We start from the raw sequence: 13,549 nt of genomic DNA, 5'->3' as shown, positions 1-13,549 counted from the left end.
TGCATCACTAGCTCATTCGGAACACTAACTAGGCAACTGCGTCGTATCGTCGGCAATCTAAGTCTGCTCAATCCTTCATTCAATCACTTTCCTGCTAATTCCATTCCACTTGCCCAAGACCTTGTCTCTAATTTCACCACATGCTCAATTCGTGCATTTCGCAGCCATTTGTGGGGCTGCAACTGGCCAATAGTACCGTTGAAAGTTTCACCCACTCGTAAAAGCGGTAATTTCAGGAAACACCATAACTAATTCCCTCTTTGTCTCCCTTGGACCTATCCCAGTAGTCCTATGATCATTTGCACCTACTTTCCTGTTTGGTCTACATAGTACTCAGTACACCCCCACACTATAGGGTCACGGCGTACAGCTAGATATAGGGGACCTCTTGGAGGGCACTTAAAATCTTAGACCACACTTATTTGAAATCAATCATTCGTGGAGAATTCCGCTAAGGCTTCCAAATTGACTTCATTCCTGTAGTATTGAGGGTATAACGCTGACACCCCTGAGTGCGATGCAAATGTGCCTCAAGAAATGGCTGCAAAATCTGCAGATCATATACCTCCCACAACCTCCCCAATCAAATGCGTCGTCTGCCCCCAGATTCACCCAAGGATCGTTCTAAACTGGGGAATATCGCCAAGCTCAAACAAAGATCCCTACCCATTATTGCCGTCTCCTCGACCACCCACTCCCATCACGCACTCCTCTTTTGGCTTCTGGCTCGATCCTTTTTCTCCCTAATAGCCCCTACTCTATACCTCTCCACACTGTACCCCGAAGCCCCCACAAATCCACTTTAACCCCTGCACTTCTTCATTCACGCTTTCCTCTTGTGCGTCACCAATTGGGTCCAACGCTGTGCTGATAACCGCCGTGCCGGGAAGTATATATACCAGGGCAATCCGCCCATCGAGCCTTTTAACAAATACACCATCTAACATACAATGACCTGGCAGGAATTGGCTCAAAGAGCAACTAACATCTACGACACGTCCCTCAAGAGAACCTTGGAGTTGTTCCCTCTCGACAAGGAGGCTCAGCTGGCGCTCGACTCGCTTCCCTCGGCTAGAGGAAAGACCGTTGAAGACTACGGGTCGCCTGCAACAGTGCCAATTGAGGTGTTCAGGGAAAAAATGCCGGAAAAGTCGCTCGAAATCACTGAAAAAGACCCCTATCTTCTTCTTCAGGACATCAAGCTGGGAAAGGTTTCGTGTGTGGAGGTGCTTACGGCCTACTTCCACGCTGCTGTGTTTGCATCAAAGCTCGTCAACTGTGTATACGAATTCATGCCCGAGGAGGCCTTGCAATTGGCTAAGAAACTCGATCTGGGCTCAAAGGACTTGCCATTGATGGGCCTTCCTCTCTCGTTGAAGGAGATGATCCCAGTGAAAGGAAGAGCGGTTACCCACGGCTCCCTCTGCTTCTTGGACAGAGTCGTTGACTACGACGCTGACATTGTCAATATTTTGGTTGCTGCTGGTGCTGTTCCGTTTGTTCGTACCACTAACCCACAGTCGTTGATGATGCTCGAGTGTGAATCTTGGACTCATGGCCGGACTGTGAACCCATACAACTCTCTGTTGACTTGTGGAGGCTCCTCGGGAGGTGAAGGTGCCATCCAAGGCATTGGCGCTGCTGCTTTTGGGCTTGGCTCCGATATTGGTGGCAGTATCCGCTGTCCCAGTGCTTTCAATGGTATCTATGGGCTCAGGACTACTGTAGGTAGACTTCCATCCAGCGACTTCTTCTCGTGCCAGCTTGGTTCTGAATCGATTCTTTCTGTAACAGGGCCCATGACTCGTTCTTTGGACCTCTTGTGCCTCGTGATGCGTACCATTACTGCTTCAGCTCCCTGGCTTGTCGACCCTTCCTTGTATCCTCTTCCATGGAATCCTGATAAGAAGGAGAAGCTCAAGATTGGCATCTTGTACGATGATGGCGTGGTAGCACCACAGCCGCCCATTGCAAGAGCCCTTAAGATGGTGTCTGACCAGCTCTCGAAGCTTCCCAACATCGAAGTCGTTCCCTTCAAACCCTACAAGCACGAGAAGGCGTGGGAGATCATCACTTCTCTCTATTTCGAGGATGGAGGCGCTGACACGAGATCGACGATGGAAAAATCGGGCGAGCCAATGCTTCCTCAAACAGAGTGGATTCTTAGCGGCAAGCATGTCAAACCCTTGCAGCCTAAGGATATCTGGCACTGGAACCTCGAGAAGGGCAAGTATCGTAAGGAGTACCTTGCGCATTGGTTGAGCCAAGGTGCTCCTGATGCTGTTATAGCGCCGGTATTCCCAGGTCCAGCTTGCAAACCAAGGACATCCAGGTACTGGGGCTATACTGCTCAGTGGAACCTTCTTGACTACCCAGCCATAGCCTTCCCTGTAACCACAGTTGATCCTCAGGTTGATGTTCCATTGAAGGATTATCAGCCCAGAAACGAGATGGATGAGTTTGTATGGAAGCAGTACGACTCTGGTGAGTCCTTTGCCAATGCCCCAGTGTCTCTCTGTGCTGTGGGATTAAGGAACACCGACGACTTGGTGGTGAAGGTAGCCAAGATTCTTAGGGAGGCCATGTAAGCACGGAGAGTGGGTTTTGCACTCTTATGATCACAGGCCCACCAGGATTATTTATTTGTGTTGTCGAAAAAAGTAACGTTTGTAGCTCTATAAGTTTGTGCCTTGTCGTATGTGTAATTATGTAGTACGAACCTTCGACAGAAGGCTCATTCTTGTCCTTTGTGAAGAAAAATTTCACCAAAAATTTTAGCCATCAGCTTATGGATCATTTAATCAAGTTGATTTGTATCAAAATCTCGAGTAATGTTCTTATTTATCACAATTCGATATTGTTACCTTATTCGGCTAGAGATAGCTCGCACTAAAAAACTGGGGAAACTAAGTGCCAAAATCAACTGCAATCCTTCGAAAGCTACATGCCTCAAGAGTACATAGAGCTCCAGCAGTTCCCGAGAGAAGACGACGAGCCTCGGAACGAGTCTAAGTCCAGCTTGGGCTTCTCACTCTCTCATGAGGAGATCATCACAATCCTAGCTCGTATGGGCCAACCCACACTGTATGAGTCCCTCGACGACTTGCCTCGGCTGGCACAGTTTATGATCGAAAAAATCGAAGGTTTAAAGATCGAAGACGCCATAGTGATTCTACGAGACACGTTGGCGGAACACACGGGCGATGTCAACTTCCCTCTGGCAGACTACCATTTGATAGAGAGGTTACTTGCACACCTTCCCAAGAAGAGCCAGCTGGATCTGGATATAAGTGGGGAAACTAAGATGGATAGCTCTATTCTGGATAAAACTTACGATACTTGGGCCCTTGAGGTGCGTCTTGAAGCGGCTTTGGTTGCATTCCACTCTCCGTACCCGGAAGTAAGAGCAGTTGTGGATCCATATGACGACCACACGATTCCGGCAGAGACGCTTCGTGTTTATGTGATTGGACTATCTTGGACTCTTGTGGGATCGCTCATAAACAACTTCTTCGTTCATAGACTACCGAGTATAACGCTTTCCAGCAGTACCGTGCAGCTTCTACTATTGCCCAGTGGAAGACTCTGGGAGAAGGCATTTGCACCCAATAAGAAAATTAAGATCTTGGGGAGGTACTTTGACATAAACCCAGGGCCGTGGAATTATAAAGAAATGATGTTGGCCACCATCATCTACTCGTGCTCCGCTGGAACTCCTTATTCCATTTACAACTTCTTCGTCATGAAGCTTGATCGCTTCTATGGCCTTGAGTGGGTCTCCTGGACGTACCAGGTGATGTTTGCTTTATCAACGCAATTCTTGGGCTTTGCGTTCGCCTTCTTGATGCTCAAGGTTTGCGTTTACCCGAAAAAAGCAATGTGGCCCACACTATTGCCCACTATTGCTCTCAACAGAGCTCTCATGAACGAGGATCCTCCCACAAACATAAATGGCTGGAAGATATCTCGGTATTCTTTTTTCTTTGTCGTATTTATGGCCAGCTTTTGCTACAACTGGCTTCCTTCCTATTTATTTAAGGCCCTTTCCACGTTCAACTGGCCAACGTGGTTCCTGCCAAACCTGATCCACCTTGTTAACATTACAGGCACAAATCAAGGCTTGGGTCTCAACCCACTTCCTTCCTTAGACTGGAACATCATAGACATGGCTGGCTGCTTGACTATTCCATTCTACACATATGCCAATCAATACATTGGGATGCTTCTAGGTTTCGTCACTATACTCATGGTGTATTACTCCAACAACAAGTGGACATCATACTTCCCAATTAACTCGAATCGTCTTTTCAACAACAAAGGTGAAGTTTACAACGTCAAGAAGATCCTTAATGAAAACAAAAGCTTTGACCATAAGAAGTATATGGAATACGGCCCGCCATATTTTGCTGCAGCCAACTTGGTTCTTTATGGTGCCTACTTCTGTATGTACCCTTTTGCAATCTTGTATCATACGGTAACAGAATGGTCCTCGATGAAACAAAGCTTTGCCAATATCTGGCTCACTTTAAAGGATGCTTTTCAGAAGGATCATGACTCGAATTATCGCCGGTTTGGGACTGACCCCCACTGTCAGATGATGTCGCATTATAAAGAGGTGCCAAGCTGGTGGTTCGTGACGATATTGATTGTGAGTGTTAGCTTCGCCCTCATATGTGTTATATTTTACCCCGTCGAAACTCCAGTCTGGGGGATTTTCTTCACCATCGGTATCAATTTCTTGTTTCTTATACCCATCACCGCCATTGCGTCCGTGACGGGCTTTACTTTTGGTTTAAACGTGTTGGTGGAACTCATTGTTGGGTATGCCATTCCCAATTCCGGAATTGCACTCATAACACTCAAAGCCTATGGCTACAACATTGACTCTCAAGCATCCAACTACATCACGGATCAAAAGCTCGCTCACTACACAAAAATTCCCCCAAGAGCCATCTTTCGTGGGCAGATCATACTGACTTTTCTTAGTGTATTTGTGGCTCTCTTCATTGCAAATTGGCAGATGGACAACATCCCTGACATTTGCGAGCTACATCAGAAGAACAGGCTTAGATGCCCCGGTGCTAATACATACTTTTTTTCTAGTATTCAATATGGAGAAATTGGGCCAGCGAAAGTCTTTGGAGGCATATACCCCGTTCTCAAATGGTGTTTTTTGCTTGGTGCAGTAATGGTGATCCCCATGGCTCTTTTCAAGAAGATTGGCCCCAGAAATATCACCAGGTCGTTCCAGCCGACTATTATACTTGGCGGGTTTTTGAGCTATGCTCCATACAATTTGCTGTACTTCACCATGGGGCTTTACTTGTCGTTTATCTTCATGAACCGCATCAAACGGACGTACACCATCTGGTGGGAGAAATACAACTATATCTTGACGAGTGCGCTCTCTGCTGGAGTGGCTTTCAGCGCCTTGCTAATATTTTTCACCGTCCAGTACAACAAAGACGAACTAGACTGGTGGGGCAATCGTCTCAGCAACATGGGCATCGAAGGATCCAATAAGCACCACACGTGGTTAAAGGCATCTGACGCTCCTGAAGGGTACATTGGATTGAGAAAAGACCAGTTTCCTTAGAAAATGATCTTGACGCACAGAATTAAATAGAGTACAATAAACACCACAGTAGTAGCAACAAGTATAAATGCTGAAACACTCGACATAGGATAGTGGCCGGTGATTAGCATGTTCTCGGCATAGTAGTACCTCACGAACCCAGAAAGAAGCGTAATTATCCCTAGAACTATGCAAATCACGGCAAACGGCTTCCCCAACCTCAATGCGGTGTCATCCCCGTAGTCTATAATCACAGTATACGAGCCAATGCTTATTTTGCACTCTTTCTCAGTAAATCGTAGCAATTGGGCCAAGGCTATTCCTATAGATACACAAGTGATGGACGTTTTGAGCCAGGCCAAAAAGGTGCGCTCGTTGGCGAGCTGGAGTTAGTATTGGCAAAGGCAAAGCTCACCTCGAACATACATTGTCTCTGGCCACCGAGTCCTTGTTTTTGAGCCTCTTGGAGCGAAGCGAGTAGATTTGCATGATAACATGGAGAGGGTGGTAAACGCATAAGTAGAAGGGAATGTGCACACCAAAACCAGGAGACCTGGGTAAGTGACACTTAGAGATCGAGAAGATTGTCTAAATATTTTCTTTCTGGATCTTGCAATTTTTGATAGTAACTTACGCAGGGTATGTTTATACGAGAAAGCTTGTGGTAAACGGGAAGGAAGCCTTCCCTGAGCAGTACGTATATTGTGGAGTTAATTCCTCAACCTTCAGCGAAATGTTTGATGTAATTCTCTGCACTGTCATAGTGTCGTGAAGTAAAAATGTGGCCAATCAGCTGACTTTGCAAGATGCTCAGTTCACAACTGATGCCTTTCGGAAGAGGTATCTCAAGCCAAAGTAGGTATGTCTCAGGCATCATTATGCAGCGTGTGCATTGATGGCTGCAAACGCACACACCTAGGAACTACACCTCTAGATACCGAAAACTCATACGTGGAAAATTAAGTGTCAATTATATCGATTTTACTATAAAGCTTCGGAAGCTCAGATGAGCAAGGCGCCAGCAGCCAAGGCAACAGCACCGGCCGCAAGAGTCTTGCCGCTGGCACCACCCTCCACTGGAGGAACAGTGTACTCCTTGGTGATGTTGGCACAAGCAATTCTCGAAGTGTTGTGAAGGTGCACCACCACAGACAAGTTGGCAAAGAAAGCCTTGTTGTCTGGGTTCAACGAGAGGTAAGGGTCAATGTACGAGGTCTGGAACAGCTGGGCTTGGATCTCGCCGTGTCTGCCCGAAAGATCGCCCACCTCCAACTCAGCAGGCGTGGGGGCCTTTTCGTAGCCGTGGTAAGGGTTGAAGTGGGCCTTGGTTCCCGTACAGTTGCCGTCCGAAGGAACCTGCTTTTCGTGAATGTGGTACATGAAAGGACCGCCGTAGTTGGGCAAGCCCGAGATGTCCACATCGACAATGACGGAGCCGTTTTTCGACGAGAAGTTGACGTAGCCGTCTACGCCCTTGGTGAAGGTGGCTCTGTAGGAAACGTCCGTGGGGGAGTCGTGGGACTCTGGCGCAGGGTCAGCGACGGCAGCGGCCGAAAAGAGCGCAGCGAAAGTGAAGGGTTTCCAAATCATGGCGGTCCGAGTTGCAAAAGATGAAGCAAACGATGAAGCAAAATTTCGAAATAAGAGGATTTCGTCTCCATTTATAGCAAAATGGGGGCTGCCGCTCCCTAGGTGCAGCTTTGACACCCCAGCGGCTGCTTTTGGAAAGCTCTACCCGGGCCATTGACAGCTGCCATTGGCAGCGGCCCTGTGCATATGGCCAATAGAGCCAGGGCCCGCCTGGGAATGTGCACTACAATAAGGCAGAGGAACCCAGAAAGACCCAGAGAGAAAAATACTTACGGACAAAAGTAGTATTTGTCCACCCAACACTCCAGCAGTATTCAATTGAGTGAAAATGGGCCCTTTTGGAGGTTGTAGGAGGGCATCTGTTGATAGAGAGCTGACTTGGGAGAGGTAAATTGCTCGGGGTCAGGGCGCGAAAAACACACCGAGAGGCGGCATAAAGGAACCAGGGCACCAGAGATCTCCGCTGCAGCGAAAGCAGGCAGCAATTGAAGCATAGGCCTTTGAACTTTACAGATGAAGCAAGAAGGTCACTGCAAAGGGGAAAAACTGAAACAATAAAAATAGGACGGCTACCAATGAAAGGCAATTAAGGCTCTCCTCTATACCTAGAGACTTTTTTTAATGCAAAGTCACTGATTTGTTTCCCCTGGCGTGGGCTCGTTTAGAGCCTAGTGGGATCCTGTTTAGGCCCGCGGGAGGCCCTTTTTGTGCCCTCTTTGTGTCTTTTTTTACCTCGCTGGCGCCCGTACTTGGTGCAGCCTTGTGTGTGCGAACGCTGCGCAATTGCCCAATTGATTCATCTGATAAAGGCAGCGGCTCAACACAAGTGCAGTTTTTGCCCTCTTGTTTTGCTTTTGTGGTGGGAGCGGGAGCCGAGGTCGGCACTAACGCTCAACCGTCAACCGTGGTGTTGGCCAATGAAACTTGCACGGTGACGTTTTTCTGCTGCTTTTCAGCTGGGCTTTGGTCTGGCGGTGGGAAGTGAACAAGGCGTGGCTTTGACAGAGCAGCATTTGCCAATTTTGGTTTGTTTTGGGCAATTTGTTCATTGTAGCCACTTGCAGGCTTTGGTGACTATGAAAGTCACGGTTTGTAGGATTCCCTGAGCATGGATCTACCTTGTCTGGTGGGGATTGGCTTCTGTGCATTCTTCACTCTAGAGGTTGTAGATTCTTTGTTGCTTGATGGAGGTGGCTTTACAAGAGTGACGATGGAGAGGCTGCTTTTAAGAGTACAAGAATTTACTTTGGCCAAAAACTAAACTTTATTATATACATTCTCTGGGAGCACAAGCAGTCGCTTTTTGTTAGTACAATGCCATTGGCGCTTTTCTAGATGCTCCGATGGAGCGTTTGGGGGAAATAGGAGAAGACACCCGTGCACCGGCTTACCCCGGGAAGCAACACCATCCTTTAATTTCAGAGAAAACTGCATTTTTGAAGGTATTTGAAGTGTGTATAGCTTCTCGGAGTGGGTAATTAAGTACTGGTATCCCGCGTTTCTCCCATTACTTTTTTAGAGTGGTGGGGCAACACCCATAGTTGTTGATTTGCAGCCATTGAATTCACAAGAAGAGGTATCCTTAGAAGCAGCCAAACACAATTACCGGACCAAAGCAAAACTTTTGTACCCTATAACCTCTTTCTAGTGACTTGGGCCAAGGACAGGGTGTATTACCCCGTCGATAGTCGGTCACGTGCTGGAGAGGCAATGTCATCCAGTATGAGCCTTCTTAAAAGTCAGCAAAAAAGGGCATTTTTGCTTCATCTATGTTTTTGTTGATCATTGCCATTCCCTATAAGCCAGCATTTTCCAGTATCCAAACGTTTAATTTATACTGCGCTAAGCTTGCTGGCTGACCTACTATGTACCATTCCTACTACCTGTACTTATTATCTACAACAAGCACCATACCCTTTGAATTTTTGGATTATGGCAGTAATTAACATTTCCTTAGTCATTTGACCCTCTTCTTTTCATCTTCAGTACTTCATCCCCCCTTGGGTCTTCATATCTGGGGATGCCTCTTATCCTCGGCTTAGCTACGCTTTTTCGCACCCAAGTAGTCACCTTGCCAGCCGTGTCTAACATCTTCAACTTGAAACCTACCCCAGTTCTCTCCAAATCCTCCAAGATAGTTCCCATGCATATTCCGTTGTTGGGCAGACTTTCACTTACTGAGTGGCCGCTCGTGGCCATCTCGCTATTGCTTTCCTGGCTCGAGTACATCTCCAATTTGATCACTCGGTTGCTCCCTCCCACGGCAATCAACCTCATGTCGTACACTTTGCAAGTTGTTTACAGCTTCACCGCGTCCCCGATCCGATTCATCTCCTCTGGAGGTGATCTACTGAGCGACGGAATGCCCGACATCAAGTACAGGTACTTGCTGAGCGGGCACGAGTTTGATAAGGTTAAGTACGATCGAATGACCGCTCTACTCAACGCTAAGGATATCCTGGAGATGTGCGCTGTGTTTGGATATCGTGTGGAGCTGAGGGTCATCAGAACCACAGATGATTATTTGCTTACTGTTCAGAGAATCTCGAGGCCAAACGCTGGGCCTAGAAACGGAAAAGTCATATACATGCACCATGGGCTTCTTATGTGCTCGGAAATCTGGGTCACCATGATCGATAAGGACGCAAACTTGCCGTTTGTCCTCTATGAGTTGGGCTACGACGTGTGGCTTGGGAACAACAGAGGAAACAAGTATTCTCACAAACATCTAAGACACAAGTTGAACCTGGAGAAGTTCTGGGATTTTTCTTTGGACGAATTTGCCTTCTACGACATCCCAAACACCATTAATTATATTCTTGAAGCTACACAGAAGGAGTCTTTGATCTACGTTGGATTCTCGCAGGGAACGGCGCAGGCGTTTGCTAGTGTTTCTGTGAATCCTGACTTGAACAAGAAGATCGAGCGCATCGTTGCCATATCACCTGCTACAACTCCTCACGGCCTCTACCTGAGGCTTCTAGACATCATGCTTAAATCTAGTCCCGTATTTGTGTACTTGCTTTTCTCAAGAAAGGTGCTCATGCCCAGTGTTTTATTGTGGAACAGAATCATGTACCCTCCCTTCTTTGACACCATGATCGATGTTTCAAACTACGTCTTGTTCAACTGGAAAGCTCTCAATATCGACAAGCTTCAGAAAATCAGTTCTTATGCTCACTTGTACTCAACCACCTCAGTCAAGACTGTCGTCCACTGGTTTCAGATCATCTCGTCGAAAAAGTTCCAGATGTACCACGACGACTCGAATCTCTCAGCACTTAATCCTATCGAGTATCCATTGAAAAACATCGACGTTCCAATCTACTTAATCTACGGTGACTCCGATCTGTTGGTGGACATAGAGGTGATGGAGAACCAGTTGCCTAAGAAGTACACTACATCATACCCTGTGGCTGGCCATGAACATTTAGACAACTTGTGGGGTAGAGATGCTGCTTCTGTTGTGTTTCCATTGGTTTTGCAGTCTCTTGACGTGCCCATTGCCAATGGCAGTAAGTAAGGTTTATCCAATGATCCTGGTAAAGATTGTAGAGGTATTCGCGTTTTGTGGTACATATCGTCAGTGAAACACATAACTCAAATTCAGCAGGAGATTGCAAAATTCGGGACCTCGTCTAAATGCTCATTGAACGCTATAATGATCATTCTTACATGGACTGTAATCCATGTGATGCCGAGATTGGCCCATGAAAGCCTCCATTGTTAGTAACAGACGGCAAAAGGAAATGGCTGCAAAAAAGTCGTGCGACAAGGCAAAGTTTTGACGAAACCGGTTCCAGCATATGAAATTCAAGAAGAAGGTGGCAATGTTCTCGTAAGCAACATATATATTTTTGAGCTTCCATAAGACTAGTCCTGTTCTTCCCCGAGTAACTCCAATCAGTTGTATTCAATGTACCGGCCTGCACAGAGCGCCGAGCTTGCAACTAAGAATACCCTGCGATTCTAACTTGGCAGCCAAAGTTCTGAATCTTGCAACATCTGTCAACGAAGGATATCCAACGAGAACAAATTTCCTTGGTACACTTGAATAATTAGAAGTGGAGGTATTCGCGGCGCCGAATTTGACACACCATTCTTGAATAAATAGTGCCCAAGAAACCGTCACAGAATGGCTGCGACAGCACATTCAGAGGTATGTCACTCAGGTAAAATACATAAAATTTCGAGTTTTCACTAACTTTCAAGGGCTCAGGGTCAGCTTCCCACGAAATAAATCCACAAGGTGTGCATGAACAAGTTCAGCAACTGCCACAAAAGACACTAACGTCAGCGACATCGCAGAATGTGGTTCAGAACAGCCGAGAAAGCGTCAATGAGAAGCCCATATTGTCACCATCACAGTCTGAGAGTAAGGTGGACATTGAAACAGAAGATCCCGTGTATACAGATATTGAGTGGACTGACAGTTTGAGCATTAGTCAGTGCACCATTCGCCTTTCTCAGATCCTTGAGGAGCTTCTTCGAGGAAAGCCGGACGACTCAGTCAAAGAATTCTATGAGCAAGCACTCAAAAGCGTTACACAAGCCATTCCCCAGCCGCTGAAGGCGTTCACTCAGTATTATCCGCGGAATTATCTTTCAGAGATCCTAATGGTCAACTATGCTGACCTTGTAAAGTTTTGCTCACTGTACCTCAACTTATCACTCTCATCGCAGGTCACCAAATTTGTCGTGAACCTATTCTACAGTCTCGAGTGCTGGGAAATTTATCACCTTCTACATATGATTCCCAATCTTGATTACTTTTTGCTGCTCATTGATATTGAGGTGACGGAGACTCCCTTTGGGCATATTGTGTCTCCTCCGGAGAACTATATGGGTTTTAATCTAAGACAAGGCTTTCAATATCCTTTTCCTTTCCCATTCTACAACTTTTCTTATCATACAATGAATCCAGACGTGATAGACCAGAAATACCAGCGACTTCGCATTGACAACTACATCGATATACGCTTAAACAAAATGCAAGCAAAGAAGAAACAAAAGGTTCGCCCACCGAAATCCAACGAGATCGTGACGACTTTTATTCAAGAGTCACCCTCTGGGCGTCATAAACCAATTACGTCGACAGTTGTTCTGAAACGAAAGCAATTTACCTTCCATGAAATGACTGCGAAGGAAATAGACAAAGAGGGTAAAGAATTGGCTGAGAACGATGACGATGAGGGGTATAATACAGATGAGGCAGAAAAGATGACGAGAGAGGAGATCGAGGCCGTCCAAAAGGAGCTCCTGTCAAAATCAGAGCAAAGATTTGTCCCATCAATGCACTCAAGATTGATGCAAAAGTCTTCAGCTGGCAAGCATCTAAACAAAGCCATGGTTGTCAGTCCTTCAACAAAATATCATACCCTCCGCAATGTGCTTCCCGGGCAACCGCCTCATACATTCACCTTAGGTGGAATACCACCGACAACTCAATTGCCAGGGAAGTTTGGGCCATCTTTACCTTCACAAACACAAGAGCCGGTAAGTACATCAACAGGTTCAGATGCTCAACGACAATCACCTGCTATGAGACCTCAGCCTAAAAGACCGGTACCAGAACATACACCACAAGGCTCGAATCCTGACGATGCCACCAAGATTCTACCGCAGCCACCTTCATTTATCTCGAAGGCTCCAGTCCCAGCATCTGTTCAATACCCACCACAGTATGACCCAGCAAGGCTGCCTTACTTCGATCCATCAATGAGGCAAGTTGGAGCGCATTATTCACTGCCTCAATTTCAGACATTTGCATCCTTACCACCACCATCGATAGTATCGCCACCACAGAATGAAGATGGACAAGAGGGAAGTCCACAAATTCAGCAGTTTAGCTTTCAAGGGGGATACCCGCCCCCTCCTCCATACGGCCTACCAATGTATGGCCCTGATGGCAGAATGTATGTGCAGATGCCTTTTCCACAAACATTCAACCCTCAATTGGGACCACGGCCTCAAGGAATTCAGGGTCAGCATTCTCACAGTCCACAATTTCAGCACCAGCACCACTTTCAACCCATGGGCCTTCAGTTTATGTCGCCTCATGGGTATCAACAACGCTCACAACAACAACAGCAACATGCATCACCTCTGTCTCGCTCAAGCCAGCAAGAGCTGACACAATCTCCTCAAGGAATCCATAGAAAAGTGCCGCAAGGGCAAGAAGAAGAGCCGAACCTAGGAGTTTAAATGGTTGCAAAATCCTGTTTTTTGTACTGTATATAACTTACTCGACAGGCAGGCAGAATGCACCCTGGTCAGGCTCAAGAATGGCTGCAAAATTGTAGTGTGAGAGGAAAAAAAAAATGGCCAACAGTAGTTTAGAAGAAAGCAGGAAATCAGTAGACGGGATAACCTCAATAATACGTA

General features: G+C 46.6%; 6 protein-coding genes across 6 annotated transcripts; 4 read left to right on the top strand and 2 right to left on the bottom strand. All coding sequences in view use genetic code 12, as the record gives it.

Annotated features, from left to right (window-relative positions):
- Positions 1-950: 950 nt before the first annotated feature.
- Positions 951-2,588, top strand: CJI96_0003138 (uncharacterized protein; the record flags this gene model as incomplete). The annotated part of the gene is made up of 1 exon (XM_029033357.2): positions 951-2,588. One exon carries the CDS (start codon positions 951-953, stop codon positions 2,586-2,588), a length of 1,638 nt encoding a protein of 545 aa, XP_028891949.1.
- Positions 2,589-2,944: 356 nt separating this feature from the next.
- OPT6 (Opt6p) lies at positions 2,945-5,596 on the top strand (the record flags this gene model as incomplete). The annotated part of the gene is made up of 1 exon (XM_029033358.2): positions 2,945-5,596. The coding sequence occupies one exon, from the start codon at positions 2,945-2,947 to the stop codon at positions 5,594-5,596; it is 2,652 nt and encodes an 883-aa protein (XP_028891950.2).
- A 103-nt stretch (positions 5,597-5,699) lies between these two features.
- Positions 5,700-6,064, bottom strand: CJI96_0003136 (YidH family protein; the record flags this gene model as incomplete). Its single annotated transcript, XM_054702120.1, has 3 exons — positions 5,700-5,709; positions 5,783-5,958; positions 6,002-6,064. The coding sequence occupies 3 exons, from the start codon at positions 6,062-6,064 to the stop codon at positions 5,700-5,702; spliced, it is 249 nt and encodes an 82-aa protein (XP_054558095.1).
- Positions 6,065-6,577: 513 nt separating this feature from the next.
- Positions 6,578-7,165, bottom strand: CJI96_0003135 (uncharacterized protein; the record flags this gene model as incomplete). Its single annotated transcript, XM_029033360.1, has 1 exon — positions 6,578-7,165. One exon carries the CDS (start codon positions 7,163-7,165, stop codon positions 6,578-6,580), a length of 588 nt encoding a protein of 195 aa, XP_028891952.1.
- Positions 7,166-9,308: 2,143 nt separating this feature from the next.
- CJI96_0003134 (sterol esterase) lies at positions 9,309-10,688 on the top strand (the record flags this gene model as incomplete). The annotated part of the gene is made up of 1 exon (XM_029033361.2): positions 9,309-10,688. The coding sequence occupies one exon, from the start codon at positions 9,309-9,311 to the stop codon at positions 10,686-10,688; it is 1,380 nt and encodes a 459-aa protein (XP_028891953.1).
- A 612-nt stretch (positions 10,689-11,300) lies between these two features.
- On the top strand, positions 11,301-13,369 carry CJI96_0003133 (uncharacterized protein; the record flags this gene model as incomplete). The annotated part of the gene is made up of 2 exons (XM_029033362.2): positions 11,301-11,324; positions 11,378-13,369. 2 exons carry the CDS (start codon positions 11,301-11,303, stop codon positions 13,367-13,369), a joined length of 2,016 nt encoding a protein of 671 aa, XP_028891954.2.
- Positions 13,370-13,549: the final 180 nt, after the last annotated feature.

Source organism: Candidozyma auris, chromosome 3, assembly GCF_003013715.1.
Source record: "Candidozyma auris chromosome 3, complete sequence".
Classification (NCBI taxonomy): Eukaryota; Fungi; Ascomycota; class Pichiomycetes; order Serinales; family Metschnikowiaceae; genus Candidozyma; species Candidozyma auris.
Note: the sequence above shows the minus strand (reverse complement) of the source record. Positions and strands in the feature narration are given on the sequence as shown.